This window comes from Exophiala mesophila, assembly GCF_000836275.1.
Source record: "Exophiala mesophila strain CBS 40295 unplaced genomic scaffold supercont1.1, whole genome shotgun sequence".
In the NCBI taxonomy this organism is placed as follows: domain Eukaryota; kingdom Fungi; phylum Ascomycota; class Eurotiomycetes; order Chaetothyriales; family Herpotrichiellaceae; genus Exophiala; species Exophiala mesophila.
The window spans coordinates 4,643,354-4,658,101 of record NW_015622504.1 but is presented as its reverse complement, the minus strand read 5'-3'; the positions used below and the strand labels follow the sequence as shown (position 1 = coordinate 4,658,101).

General features: G+C 49.8%; 6 protein-coding genes across 6 annotated transcripts; 4 read left to right on the top strand and 2 right to left on the bottom strand.

The window, feature by feature from the left end:
• Nucleotides 1-306: 306 nt before the first annotated feature.
• On the top strand, nucleotides 307-2,462 carry PV10_01480 (uncharacterized protein; the record flags this gene model as incomplete). The annotated part of the gene is made up of 5 exons (XM_016365697.1): nucleotides 307-560; nucleotides 636-1,097; nucleotides 1,165-1,539; nucleotides 1,640-1,926; nucleotides 2,025-2,462. 5 exons carry the CDS (start codon nucleotides 307-309, stop codon nucleotides 2,255-2,257), a joined length of 1,611 nt encoding a protein of 536 aa, XP_016229346.1. The 3' UTR covers nucleotides 2,258-2,462.
• Nucleotides 2,463-4,597: 2,135 nt separating this feature from the next.
• On the top strand, nucleotides 4,598-6,352 carry PV10_01479 (uncharacterized protein; the record flags this gene model as incomplete). The annotated part of the gene is made up of 5 exons (XM_016365696.1): nucleotides 4,598-4,718; nucleotides 4,775-4,815; nucleotides 4,885-4,911; nucleotides 4,983-5,690; nucleotides 5,765-6,352. 5 exons carry the CDS (start codon nucleotides 4,598-4,600, stop codon nucleotides 6,350-6,352), a joined length of 1,485 nt encoding a protein of 494 aa, XP_016229345.1.
• A 988-nt stretch (nucleotides 6,353-7,340) lies between these two features.
• On the bottom strand, nucleotides 7,341-8,389 carry PV10_01478 (uncharacterized protein; the record flags this gene model as incomplete). The annotated part of the gene is made up of 2 exons (XM_016365695.1): nucleotides 7,341-8,144; nucleotides 8,198-8,389. 2 exons carry the CDS (start codon nucleotides 8,387-8,389, stop codon nucleotides 7,341-7,343), a joined length of 996 nt encoding a protein of 331 aa, XP_016229344.1.
• Nucleotides 8,390-8,584: 195 nt separating this feature from the next.
• On the bottom strand, nucleotides 8,585-10,866 carry PV10_01477 (uncharacterized protein; the record flags this gene model as incomplete). The annotated part of the gene is made up of 2 exons (XM_016365694.1): nucleotides 8,585-9,236; nucleotides 9,290-10,866. 2 exons carry the CDS (start codon nucleotides 10,864-10,866, stop codon nucleotides 8,585-8,587), a joined length of 2,229 nt encoding a protein of 742 aa, XP_016229343.1.
• Nucleotides 10,867-11,131: 265 nt separating this feature from the next.
• PV10_01476 (uncharacterized protein) lies at nucleotides 11,132-12,129 on the top strand (the record flags this gene model as incomplete). Its single annotated transcript, XM_016365693.1, has 4 exons — nucleotides 11,132-11,268; nucleotides 11,340-11,353; nucleotides 11,434-11,498; nucleotides 11,589-12,129. The coding sequence occupies exons 3-4, from the start codon at nucleotides 11,449-11,451 to the stop codon at nucleotides 12,127-12,129; spliced, it is 591 nt and encodes a 196-aa protein (XP_016229342.1). The 5' UTR covers nucleotides 11,132-11,268; nucleotides 11,340-11,353; nucleotides 11,434-11,448.
• Nucleotides 12,130-13,110: 981 nt separating this feature from the next.
• On the top strand, nucleotides 13,111-13,626 carry PV10_01475 (uncharacterized protein; the record flags this gene model as incomplete). Its single annotated transcript, XM_016365692.1, has 1 exon — nucleotides 13,111-13,626. The coding sequence occupies one exon, from the start codon at nucleotides 13,111-13,113 to the stop codon at nucleotides 13,624-13,626; it is 516 nt and encodes a 171-aa protein (XP_016229341.1).
• Between the last annotated feature and the right edge of the window lie 1,122 nt (nucleotides 13,627-14,748).

Below are 14,748 nucleotides of genomic sequence, written 5' to 3'. Positions count from 1 at the left end.
GAGCGACTTACTCCGTGCGCATACGTATATGCGTATGCACATGTTGGAGTGTGGAAGGATTTTACATCCCTGCTGCAGATAGGGAAATACACACACCAAACTTTGATAGGATTATCGCAGGATTATCGCTTAAACACAACTTACTTCACAGTAGGAAAGACGCCATTCGCACAGATGACTGCAGACAAAGAATAAACACTATAAGTGTCATGACCAACCTCTAAACCATCGCAAGTCCAACTACAATCTCCCTGCTTGACTCCAAACCTCCACGGACTGCGTTGCGATTTTTATAAAGACTCCAAGATGTCTGTTGAGAAGAAGACCGACGAAGAGATCGGCACCGCTCCCATACGGGTCGAGTCCGGCATCACAGGAACCATGGAGAAACTCCGCGACTCTGATGATGAGGCCAATCGAGAGTTTTACGGCAACTCCATCACTGATTCATACCGTCTCAAGTCGGAGCTTGTTAGCAAGTGCATGGAGGAAATCGGTATGGGGCGCTATCAGTACGAACTCTTTGTCGTGACGGGATTTGGATGGATTACAGACAACTTGTGAGTGGTCTTAGGACACGTCCGAGGGATTAAAAAAAGGGGAAAGGAAAGATTGCTGATGTTCAACCATGACAGCTGGTCTCAGGGAATCGGTACCATTCAACCTGCAGTCAGGCTCGAGCTGCCTAATGTCACCCGTGTCGCATACAGTTCCATCGCCTACTACGTCGGTTTGATATGCGGTGCTTCCTTCTGGAGTATCTCTGCAGATTTCATTGGCCGCAAACCCGCCTTCAACTTTACACTGCTTATTGGAGGTATCTTTGGTCTGGCTGTAGGAGGGGTGAACAATTTTATCGGGTTTTGTGTCATGTGGGCCATCATTGGTACTGCCGCCGGCGGTAATGTGCCCGTCGATTCAATGATCTTCCTTGAATTTGTCCCTGGAAGCCACCAGTATCTGCTCACAGCATTGTCTGCCTGGTGGAACTTTGGGCAAGTCATCGTTTCGCTGATCGGTTGGGTCTTTATCGCCAACTTCACCTGTCCAACAGGTTCTACACCAGAGACGTGCCGCAGGGAAGACAATATGGGCTGGTAAGTAAATGACACCCTCCACTGTTTGTTTTGTCCTAGTCGTTGGTGTCTAATTTCTCATCCACAGGCGCTATGTCATGTTCACACTCGGATCGTTGGCCCTGTCCTTCGCTTTTATCCGCATGTTTATATTCAAGATGCCCGAGTCGCCACGGTATCTCTTATCGAAGAATCGGGACGCTGAGGCCGTGGAGGCTGTCAATTATGTGGCCAGACGAAACGGCAAGCCTGAGCCCCTGAGGCTGGAAATGCTGCAAGAGATCGATACAAACTTAGGTGTTATCGTCAGTCCTGAGGAGTCAGGCCGACAGGGACTCAGCAGGAAACAGATTCTGAAAGAGAATCTGAAAGACTTCAAATCCACCAATTTCAAGAACCTCTTCGCCACCCGCAAACTCGCCCAGCATACCACCATCATCTGGATCATCTGGCTGACTATTGGGTAAGCAAGCACTACTCCCTTCTCACGCGTGGCAAGAATGCGTTTTTGATAACCGCTTTTGATCTGATCAACTAATTGTTGCTTGTGTCTATTCCTGTAGTATTGCTTACCCTCTCTACTTCAACTTTCTCCCGACATACCTCGCACAGAAGTTCACCAACGATGCATCCTTCGACCAGACATATCGCAACTACTGTATTGCATCTGCAGTTGGAGTTGTAGGCCCATTGGCCGCAGCCTTTGCCGTACAAACACGTCTGGGTCGCCGGTACATGATGGGTATCTCTGCCATTATCACTGGCGTGTTCCTCTTCTCCTACACGGCTGCTCGTTCTCCAGCAGCCGACCTCGCTTTTACATGCATCAGCGGACTATGGGGCAATTTTGGTGAGTCTACACCCCTTCCACCAGCAATCGAACCCCGCAAGAGATTCAGACAAGACGGGATTTCATTTCAAGGTCTAACTCATTTGCTCCCCTGACAGAATACGCCATCATGTACGCGTTCACACCAGAAAGCTACTCCGCCCCCCACCGTGGATTGGGCACAGGTATGGCAGCCACGTTACTGCGATTTGGTGGGCTCTGCGCCAGTCTGATTGGCACGTTCTCGGACTTTACAGTCGTCCCCATCTATGTCTCTGCGGGCATGTGGATGGGAGTGGGTGTCATTGCTTTTGGCCTGCCCTTCGAGACCCAGCAGCACGCAGCCATATAGACCTGGATTCCAGCAATAGTGGGCACTCAGAGTGTCTCAGCAGGAGGGGTGGGCAGACCATCGGTAGGATTACCCACGAAGCCAAAGTGGAGGAACGCGAGAGTGAAGCAGCTATCATATTTGTTATATCCCTATCTTAGTCAGCGATCTCGAGGTGTTTTAGATTGAGGTCTGTCGTCGCAAAAGTGGTGCCATAGAATATTAGACACTCTTATTCAATTCAAAGGTGGTGGCTGTAATGAAGTCTGTCTATCTAAGCTAAGACATCTCCCATGAGAGAGGATGAAACAACTGCTGAGGAGTAGGCAGGCCAGCCCAGCTGGCTCCTGCCTACTCCTCCACTCCCGCTCCTGCCTAGCAAGTGCAACGTCCCTGGCGGCAGGAACGGCCTAACAGTGGCACAGAGAATGAGGAATTGGAATTCCTCGATACGATAGCTATAGAAGGTGCTTAGCTCGCCCAAATCCTCACGACTAGTAGAGAGAAAAATGGCGGAATACGAGAGAAGTGCATCTCAAAAGTTCGATAAGAGAGTAGTTACCCATTGTGTGTTATCGTCAGCATTTCTTCTTCTGCTATTGAGGCATTTATCAACCTGTGCGATCTTGTTTATCTCTCGCGACTCCCGGGTGACAGAAAGATAGGAGGATGGAGGGCATGTGTGGACGTATGCCTTGGACTGCACTGCACAGTAAGAAGCCAGCCACCACAGCATATCTTCGCTGAAGCCGTGTTGGCGACTTTGTACGGCTATAGTAGAGGCCACCCAGGAGGCGTATGAGTCCTACTATAGAGATGTCTAATTAGGTACTCTTGGGTGGGGAGGTCAGGACGATCTATACCGGCGCCCCTTTGCTAACAGCCGGTCCAGTTAGCCGAAAGGGGCCATGGAGGTCGAGTTAGGAATTATGGTCGTTACGCTAGACGAGTCATTCATCTCGCTATAGGCTATACGTATACCTAGTAAAGTCGCTGTGTGGTGTGACTGATAAGCGCTTGTATAATCGATTTGATGTTGTACAAGGCGTTGGCTTGTTAACCAATGAGAACCCTCAGCCTCGGTAGATACACCTGTCGTGACGATTTTGGCTGTAAAAGCGCATGAGTGGATTGTTTCAAGGATGGGGGAGAGCCGATAAGAGCAGGAAAGTCTTATCCTAACATATTCGTACAAATGCAAGGCGGCGTAGGCGGATGGGTTGAGTTTGACCTTGACAGTGGAGCATAGAATCAAAGTTCCGAACAGGCGCATTCGCAGTGGCTGCGTTGATAGTTATCTAGCCATTCGTAGTCTAGAGTCTGGATTCAGGAAGATCACTTAAACCTATCATGGGGGTTTGAGAACCGCCATTTACCCACCGGAAACTCTCCGATGTCATCTCACCCACCTTGCTTTCGACGGAGAAAACACATAAATCTCAAGGACATCCTATCTCCTGAAGATGTGGCGTAAAAAATGTGTGGCCATGACCCATCTTGGCGGACAGGAATTCGATTCTAGTTCATCGCTGGAAGAAAAGAAGCCACCTCCCGCCCGCCCATTGGTCTTCTCTCACTCCGTCTTGGGACCTATGGACGGGTTGGGGATTGGGCTATCTGGGTTACTTATTTAAAGGGCGGAAATGTGCACCGACAGAATGTTGCCAAGTCTCGGAAAGGCTCTGACGAATGTAGTTGAGTATAGATACGTAACTTCTCTTATCGGGAGTATCAGGGTGGAGAAATCTTGCGATAAGTGACTCGTCACGACCGTCTGAGTCATGATACACACACACAAACTCACACAATCCGTACTACTGCTGCGCTCAACATACCCATGGGTTGAGTCCCAAGAAACGTCTAGTACTCATTATGGACCCCTTCCAAAAACAGCCTCTCCCATCTCGGACCCCCACTCTTGCGTTTATCCGGCCATGTGCGCACCGCGTTGGCAGCAAGCAACACGGCTGATCTCTCGCCTGGCCCAACCTTCTCCTGGGCATGTCACCCGTGCACTAGAGCCCTGAATCCTCTAGTTCCTACTGAATGGACCAAACTGCAACCAATGTCGTTGGACTCGCCGCTTGATAATCCTCTGATACCGACATTTAAGGTGGGTCTGGGGCGGCATCCAAGCCATCAAGTCTGGCCTGGCTAGCCAAGTATCTATCAATCTATCTATCTATCATCTAGAGATGGAATCATTCCTGTACATATAATAGACCATCTTGCTATTGTCTATGAACCTCTTCAGCTCTGCAGCGACGCAAGAAACGTCTCAAGGTACACAAGCACTGTGACTTTCGCCAGCAGGGACCAAGTCAATTTTCGAAGCCTAATTCTCTTGTAACGACAGACACCATGGAGAAATCTATCACCCCGACCACCGACAAGGCAATCCCGTATGATGAGAAGACAAAGGAATCTACCGAGAATGGCTCAGTCTTGCTTGCAATCGACGCTTCGGCGGAAAAGTCGTACCGTAAGAGAGGCCACCGTCATCTATGATCGGCCCAGGCTAACAGTTGGACTCTTTAGTTCGCAAGCTCGACATGTATCTACTTCCATATCTGTCTTTGGTAGGTGGGAGAACTGCTCTACAAAAGTCACCTTGTGGTTTTGAACTATGCTAACACCGACTCGCGCAGATGTACTTCTTCAACGCCATTGATCGTGTACGTTCCCCATCATGCTAGAGGCTCCAATTTTGACATTTCGGACGCATCAACTGACAAAAGGACGACAGAGCAACTTGGGAAATGCAAAGACGGACGGCATGGATGTTGACATGAACTTCGTCGGCAACCAGTACTCGCTGCTGATTCTGCTGTTCTACGTTCCTTTTGGTCTGATGGATCTGCCATTGAACTTGCTCACCAAGCGCTTCTCCGGAAAGATCATGCTGCCCACTTTGATGGTCGGATGGGGATCCATGGCCACCATTCAAGCAGCCGCGGTCAACTTCGGCGGCATGCTGGCCCTGCGACTTCTGCTCGCTTGCTTCGAAGCTGGTTTCTACTGCGGTGTGGTTTTCTATCTCACTCTTTTCTACACCCGTGGCGAATTGGCTTTCCGCATCGCCATCTTCTTCGGTAGCGCCTTGCTCGCAGCTGCCTTCTCCGGTTTGTTGTCCTACGGCGTCTTCCAAATCGACCATCCCACCATCCACGGTTGGCAATGGCTCTTCATCATCGAGGGTCTTCTCACCGTCATCTTCGGCGTCATTGCCTACTTCTGGCTCCCCGCTCACCCAGAAACAGCCTGGTTCTTGAACGACCGCGAACGTGCTGGCGCCCGCGCCAGAGCCCTCCGAGATTCGTCGCGCAAGGTCAACACCGCCTTCAGCTTCAAGGCCGCTTTCGAGACGTGGAAGTCGTGGAACTTTGCTCTCTGGATGCTCATCTGCTTTACCTACCCCGTGGCATTTGCGACTACTTCCAACTTTCTTCCTCAGGTGAGTTTGGTCACATGATTTTTCACACTGCGAAAGCCGAAGGAATCTCCGTTTCTAACATTGTTTATCTCTAGATCGTACAACGTCTGGGCTACTCCGTCATCAAGACCAACCTGTGGACCGTGGCGCCCAATGCCACTGGTTTCGTTGTCCTCCTCTGTGTCTCTAAGTCATCCGATTACTTCCGCGAACGGACGTTCCACATCATCGGGGCTCTGTCTCTGTCGCTCGTGGGCATGGTGATCCTGGCCGCCATCGACGCCCTCAACAACAAAGGTGTCGCGTACTTTGCCTGTTTCCTGATGGCCAGTGGCGCGTACATCCCGTCCGTGCTGGTCCATTCATGGCACAACAACAACGACTTGGACGAAACATCTCGAGCTGCCCGAACGGGTCTCCTAGTCGGCCTGGGTAATTTGGGAGGCATCATCTCCGGAGCCACCTTCCGAGTCGAATATGCCCCATCTTACTGGCCTACTCTGGTCGCCACCGCTTGCTGCAACGGTGTCTGCATCATTTCCGTCCTCACCATGGGTCTATGGATGAGACGCGAGAACGCCCGCCGAAACAAGGCTCAAGGTCGTGTTCTCAAGGCCGAAGATGTCGATACCGATACCCTCCAAGACGGTGAGAACTCACCTGATTGGAGATACTTCATCTAGATGTGGTGGTCCGTCAGTCAGGACGGTCGAATCAGAAGCGACCCCGGAGGTGTAGCCCATGGGTCACTGAGCTGTGGGTTAGAATGGGGGACAGTATATACTTTTTATTGTGTGCCCACTCTTACAGTGGTGGAAGAGGACTCGCTCGGCCTGTCCTGTGGGAGCAAACAGGAACACTCCTCGCAAGGGGAGTGGGGAGGCGAGGAGTCTCAGCTAGATCTGACTTGCAATTTTATGGAGAGCCATGATCGAGGAACACTCGTACTTGGTTCGTTACAGCCCACTCGTACAGACAGACTCTCTGGCGGTCTCCCCACTTCTCCTCATTTCCTCGTAACGAGCGCTATGTTGTCGCGCATTTTCTTCCAATAACAGCACGAAAGTTAATTATACGGTTGACCTTGGTCTGGGGACGGAGGATAGAACTTGCGGTAGCCAAGATTCGTCATCTGGGGAACTCCTATGCGAGTACGTAATCGTGGATGCTAGGAGCTGGAGGTGTCCCGCAACGATGAGTGGATTGGTAGCGACAACATGTACAGCAAGAATGACCAGAGTTAACATTCAACCATAGTTAAGTAGGAAAAGTCGGGGTCCATCATTGGCGACATGTTCCTTGCGTTTAGTGTTGACCACAAGAAGTGCGCCAAAGTCTCAATCACCGTTCCTTTCTGCTCAATATGTTTCTCTACGATGCGCAACACTTCCCTTTCAATTCGATTGATACCCATCGATGACGACTATCCTCCCTCGAGAGATATTGTCCTGTGAAAAGCCAACATCATTGTGGCTTGAATCAGTTCAATGCTGAAATTCGTCGGATGGTAAGACCCGTCTCGGGGCATTGCGGAGTTTCATTTACCCGCAAGATGTGGGATGGCATCTCGAAGAAACTAAATTATCCGCTAAAGACACGACAGGCGGTGACACACTCATCTCCCAGTTCGGAGATTACATCACATCTACTAGTTTTCGTCCTATGTCTCTTTTATTTACACTGCTCGGGTACGATCGTCAGAACAGGCTCTCCACAAACACCGCGACGGGCATTCTCCATCGCACATGCCTCCATCTTGGCTAGTGTTTCCGTCGTGTGAGTGCCTAGATGAGGAATCAACAATGCGCGGTCATTGTTTAGTAGCTTCTCATGCACCGCGGGCTCTTTCTCATAAACGTCAAGGCCAACTGCTGCGATATGGCCCTCGTCCAAGGCTTCCGCCATGGCTGCCTCATCTATGATAGCTCCCCGAGCTGTATTGACTATGACCATCCCAGGCTTCATCTGTGCGATTTGTTCTTTCCCGATCAAGTGTCTCGTAGCGGATGATAACGGCACATGGATCGAGATAATGTCGCTCTTGGACAGGAGCTCTTCAAATGTCACATATGCTGCCCCGCCAGCTTTTTCGACCGGGAGAGGCCTGCGGTTGTGATATACTGGCTTCAAGCCGAACGGCAGGGCCCGCTTGACCACCGCTTTCCCAATACGGCCCATACCTAAAATCCCCAGAATCTTGCCTTGTGGGTCATGGCCAAACCCAACTCCCTGCTTGAACTTGCCTTCGTGGATAGCTCGGATACCGGGTTGTAACTGACGAAGAGCCCCAAGTAGCAGAAACATTGTCAAGTCCGCGGTTGCCGCTGTGACCGGGTCTGGAGCATATGTTACGGTGATATTGCGCTTAGTGCAAGCGTGGACGTCGATTTGATCGTATCCAGCCCCATTGTGACAGATATATTTGACGGATGGAGGGAGTTGGGATATGAACTGCGCATCGAAGTTGCCAGCAACCTTAGTCGCATAAGAGAAACAGTCCGAAGTGACCGGGAAGAGATATTACTCACTGTCCCGCTTGCAGATGTTCGATATATCGCATCGACGTCCTCGTACTTGCTCGTAATGTCTCGGAAGAACTCTTCACGAGACTTGCTGCTTACCACTTCCACGTTTGCAACCTTTTGCAGGGATTCGAGCTCCTTCAATGCATGTCGCACCGGGTTGAAACAGAGGACCCGCGGTTTTCGAAGCGCCATCATGATCGGGTTTTACTTGCTCCCGTCATGGAGAGCATGAAGCAGTACGAGATCATGTAGCGGCCTTTGGTCTGTTTATATTTGGACAATCACTTGCCTGCCGACAACAAACCGGTACGGCCAAGCTCGGGAGCGGCTAAACCTGTACAAGTTTATCCGCAACTTTGTATCGATGGTCCTGAAATCCGGTCTAGCCCGTCATAGAGACCAGTCCAGATCTGTTACAAGTTGCTGTAGAGAATCCCAGCCCATACTGTCAAGATATATGTCATCGAGGTTGCCTGTGTCTGCAAAAGTGTCCATTTGATGGAATGGATCGAAATCCGAACGTTCTTGGAGAGCTGCGGGAGCCATAGAGGTCGCTTGCTGATTCTGCCATGCTATGGATGCATCGGCATGAGACGGTGTCATGGGGTTATCAAGGATTGGTTGACGTTCTCCTGACTGACGTCCGTTTTCTCCGACCCCACCTATTGCGTTATCCGCAATGTCAGGACGAGTCATGTTGGCGGCTAGTAGGGAGTTGGGAGTGTCTTCTAGCCCGAGAAGTGCGCCCTCTGAGTTAGCATCTCTCCTCGTTGATAATCTTGTCCGTTTTCGCCGATGTTGAGAATTCTCCGAATTAGCGCTCGGACTCTTTGCATTGCTTGGTGTGTTTTCTGGGATCCCTCGTATTTCTCCCGCAATATTCGGCTGGGTGGAAGTTCTGGTGGAAGCTGCATTGGCGCCTGGATCTTGTGGCTGCTCAACAATGTTGTCAAGCAGAAGTGACAATACAGAACGGCAAGGGATGGCTCTTGACCAACGCTGGCTCATACTGTCGAGCAATTTGATAGCTAAAGATATGTCCCTGGATTCATATGTTAGTCTTGACTAAGTGAAATCGCTCTGTCACACCCGTACTTAGCAGCTTTGGTCTTGTTATACGCGTTGATGCGACCAGCAAACGCTATGACAAGTCCACTCATCCACACAGCGAGAAGATGACCAGGCCAGAATATCCGGAGCTGTCGCACCATGTGACCGCTCAAGATCTGCAGGATCGATTTTGCCGCTCCAATACACTTCTGCACAGCAGCCTGAAACTCTGCAGAACTGCGCTCCTTGGACAGAGCTGGCCGATTGACCAGTAAGACCATATGGTGGTAATATGTGGATAGGAACACGTTGGCAAAATATTCAGCAGATTGTTGGATATCATCAAGATCGAGGTTCGTTGCGAGCTGAGTCGAAGTCACCTCATATACCGAGCTGTTGGCCCACGCATCGATATCAGCTTTCAGACGTAATGCTCGTTCTGGGGACGCAGAGCGTACGTGAATCGAGCCATGGAATGTATCGACCGTCCGACCTAAGAATTGTGAGCCATGAACCCACTCGGCATGGAGAGACAGTAGGTCTGGTGCTGAGCTGACATGCTGAGATCGCTTCTCAGGAAGTGCTGTGTCTGGGTGGACGTCACACTGAACAGTGCTCGTTTGGGCTCGTCCAACCAAGTTCGTACGTCCCTCTCTATGTGTTGAAGATAAAGGCATGGCTGTGTCGTCGACCGAGGCTGAAGTTGCAGCTGAATTTCCACGCTGCATCGGTTCATGAAGTTCCTTTGTGCCTGGCAGACACACATCGATGTCTGCATCCTGGAGACCTAACGGATGACCAAGTGCCTGAGATAGGAATCTATCCAACACATATGCACTCCATATGACACGTTTGCGCATGTCCCGCTCCAGGCTTGTCAAACCAGGATAGCGCCAGGGGCATCGATGCAGACCAGCCTTCATGATAGATCGACTGATCAGTCCACCTGTGATCGAGGCCGCATGAAAAGACATTGTGGCAACAAAATACAGCTGGCAACTCAATAGGGCCTGGATTGAGGTCAAGCTGTCATTCATGGCGATGACAGCAAGATGTGGAAGCAGACTGTCACCAAAAGACCCACCATGTCCACATCGATTCTGCGTTTCTGTGTCCTCGAGAGCACCTATCTGTAACACACAAAGAAGAATGGTGTCCTTTGCCAGATCTTTACCAAGCTTTGTGTTGGAATTGCTGTTGTCCAAGTTCAATTCCTCAAGATCTGTCAAAAGGGAGGGAGCATGGATGAAAGGTATGAGAGACTGCCATGTCCGGAAATATAACTTGCAAAGCCTTCGAGCTGTAGGGTAATCAGGTAGGCTATCATGCAACAGGGTCGTTTGTCCAGAAGAAGAGACTCCTGATACACCTTCCCGCGGGGTTGTATGCGTCTCACTTCCATAGATCAATTCCGGGGACCATGATGACAATCCTGCAGGGTCAGGAGATGGTCCACGGTGCTGTTGACCTCTACTCAGGTCCGTCGCTGCATTTGAGAATGCATTTCGAACAGTCTGAACAAAGAAGACGCCGGATGAGCTGCCCACGAATTGGCTTTGGCCGTGATTGCGGGTCCAAAGACTTCCGATTTCTACCACGGCCGATGCGGAATTTTGCGACATCAGAGTACTCGACCTGACCTCAGCGGAATGTGGCTCAGTTCTGGCACTTGGAGAGGGCTCTGATGCTTTTCATCACTTCCATAGATGCTGGTAGTAAAAATGCAGACCGTAGACATGAAAATGGAGGCAGAGGCAAACGACGAAGATAAAAGCTGAGGCCCCAGAACGGCACGTGATGTCTTGGCATCTTGACATCTTCTATTTCTTTTGTGCGGCATTAAGATTAACCGCATGGTCCCAAGCCACCTTATTATGACCTTCTTGAGGCACCTCAGCGTGTAATGTGATCAAATTCCATTCTTTGATACCGAATGATTCCTTCAAAACATGAGCAGCGACTCCAGACAGAAGTCTAGCCGCATAAGGACAGCATGTCTGGCCTGCAGGGCTCGAAAACACAGGGTGAGCTACGTTTTGGTGTAATGCAAGCACAATGAAAGTAATACTCTACTAACTCGAGCCTGGAACCCCAGTGCAGTGGTGAAAAGTAAGCAGTGGTCCTTTGGGCAGCCCCAGAAAGCATTATACCGTCTCTGCCATTCCAATTACAAACTAATCATGGTCCAGGCCTCTCTGTATCCAATGCCGAGCACACAACACGCCCTGTCAGTGGCCACAGCCCTGCAAAAGGTGTGCAGTCAACAATAATTTAGCGCAACGATTTGTTTCGAGCGGTCATGTCAGTGATAAAGTGCCATCAACTAACGACTATATCGTGATAGGGGTCCGCAGAAGAAATTCACGAGTCGGCTGATTGCTCGGCTGATTGAGACTGAGGCAGTCCTGACGAAGCTCCTTGCTGTTGTGCCGGATGAACTGCTAGTGTTGTCCTTTAGAGAAGCGGCACCTCACCAGGACGGGCCAACTGTACGAACACAGACACAGAAATTGGGGATCGGCCAGAGACCTTCGACGGAAGACGGCTACGGATTGGCATATTGGGACAAGTTTCCCTTAGACTCTCCAGAGTCAGTGCGACAGTGGGAACGTGATAAAGCTGCAAAATCACTCGCCAGAGCACAGGATAGGGCCAACCCCGAAGGAGAGCAATTTGGTTCACCCCCACCAGCCCCCGAAGAAGACTCGACATATCCGCTGCCGCTTCACGATACACAGTCTCCAGAATCCATATTCACTGGGGCTTCAACGCCGGCCAACGAACCCGCTATTACAGACAGTTTGGTGAGCGCAAATGTCGCACCCGGCCAAAATCTACTACGTACGCGGTTCGAGGAAGATTTTGAAGCTCAATATGTATGGTAGTTGAAACTATACTTGATACATTCAACAATTCCCAATCGGGACTGTTGGGCCATTTCTGGGAAGGAGCGGCAACGACTACAACTACGACTCAGGGCAGGAGCCAGCTTTGTATGGGAAATCTGGTATCACTCGATTGATCACGTCGCCGCATGACTACTCTATCTGCCCATCTGTGGGAGCCAGAGTGCCGGCCCTGAACGACAGGGAGAAAGTGTCAGCATACTCGGGAAAATCTAGTTGAGAATGCCGGATAGAGGGCCGGTGGCCTGTGTATCGGCACGAATGAGCCATTTCTCAGGCTACTTGAACACCGAGATGAGTCAGCAACCAGAGATGCTCAGGTTGAAGTGGCGAGGGTCTGGGCACATTAATGTCCCAAGATGGGAATGGAAAGCACTCGTCTCGAGATTCCGACGTCGAAAATTCTGTTTCAATGGTCCTTGCCTGTACCGATTGAGCAGGAGTCGATTGATATTGATCACCTCCTTTCAACGTCACACACCCAGACCAAGACTCTCACACTCACAACCATCTTTAGTTTCCATTACAACCTACAATGTAATTATGACTCTGATAGAGACATCTATACTTGGCACCTTATTCAGTAGTCATCGTAGGCCGCTCTGAGCGAGCAAGTTCCTCGAGGAACAAACCGTTCGTCCAAGTAATAGTCCACTACCTGTATAGTGCAACGGGTAGGCTTCTGAAGCCATCCGCTCAACTTACAGGCAGTGGTAGTACCACTGACAAACAATAAATTGGCAGTCACTTGTGTGCGTCTGACACATAATTGAAACTCATGATCTTGCAAACGACCAGGCTGAAGAGATATAAATCGAGGCAGCACTCCTTTCTCCCCCTTGTCTCTCAATTATATACTCATTTCCATCACAGTAAAAGTCGTGCGATGTCTCATAAACTCAAAGGAAAAGAGGTAATTATGGTCTACTTGCATCTCTAGACCCCTCTGAGTCTGAAACCATGGAGCAGGTTGCAGAAACCTCCTCAGGCCAGTCCGCCACTCCCACGTCTGACGTTGAGGTCCAGTGGCACGGGAAGTACCTTAACCTCTGTAAATTCCCTCCTTTTGAAAGTCCTGTGCCGTCCCATGTCACAGTACAAGAATTAATCAGGGATTATCCGAATCATATCCGAGACGAGTATATAGATGAAATGATGCAACATCACTACACACCAAATGATTTGTGGTACGCAATTCCCCAGTCCACCAAAGACTTGTGGGAGAAACATGGCCTCCTGAAAAATGGCGGTTTCAAAACGATGGACAGAAAGTTTTCGTATCGAATGAAGATCCTCGGTGATGACGGGATGCTTGAGCTGTTTGAAGAGCTCGAGATCAACGGACCAAGACGCCAGAGCAAAAGAACCTACAGGAATTTGAAAACTGAGAGATATCATCGGCGCGCCAAGGACAGACTTAGATCCAAAATGAACAAACAGAAAGCTCAAATAGGTTCATCTCATTCAAAGAAGTGATGAGTCAAGGAGATTCGACAGAAAAAGTATGGAAGATGGTGTGCTAAGCTTCGATTGTTCTTTAGTATCTCAGCATGGCACGAGGGTCAGTGCAAGAAAATACCATCACTGGATCATTTCTGATGGCAAATACAGCTCCTCATAAGCTTAAATTGCTCACAGAAGCTCAGCTCATGCCTGTTAACAGAGAAAATAGAGTTAGTAAATACTGAGACTATTGTCTGGATAATTTTACGGCGCATCCGTGTGGCTTTTTGGAAGTTGCCGGCCTGTACTGCTTCACATCATCTGAGCGCATCAGTCTATCAGTATTAGGTGTCGTAATATCTATGCAATGATGCATCTGATGTTAAAAGTTTGTTGGTACGATTCCTCTGTCTTCCATGGGGACGTTGGTTCAAGGTTTTCCTTTGTGGTCTTGGCAAGGCTGGGTGCCCCTGATTGGAAAAATAGGGCCACACGACGACGAACATCGTTGAAATGTTTGGCTGAGACAGCAATGAGGCCTTGATCTTTCCTTTGGGGCTTTTAGTAGGCGAGAGAAACGTGAGATCTTCCTTGGATGGCTGTAGTCGTACCCTAGGGTGGGTAAATGAACGAGAATAAGGGAAGAGAAGGTTTGGTGACCTCGGCGTACAAAGTCTTGAGACTACAGCCAACTCATGGCTATATTACTGACTGATGCAGAGAGAGAGAGAGAGAGAGAGAGAGAGAGAGAGAGAGAGAGAGAGAGAGAGAGAGAGAGAGAGAGAGAGAGAGAGAGAGAGAGAGAGAGAGATGTAGGTTTTCGACAACCGCCAGGGGCAAGTTGGTTAGATGTGTGTTTCTTCCTCAACATTCTCTTTTCGTTTCCAGGGGCAAGGACTTTCGGGAGGTGGGCGAGGTGGAGGAATTGGTATACTCTCTTTTGAGCTTCAATAGCATTTAAAAAGACGGCTTCTAGTCAAGTCCACATAGTACTGATTGGAGCATTTGACTGAAGCGCAGAGGGTTTGTTTGATTGTAGTCCTAAACAGACCAAGGCACAAAAGAGATCTTCGGTGAATCATTCGCCCGGAAGCGAACAACTGTCCTTCTGGAGTAACGATGAAGAATAGCTCCAGTGAGGCATCTCTTTCACTT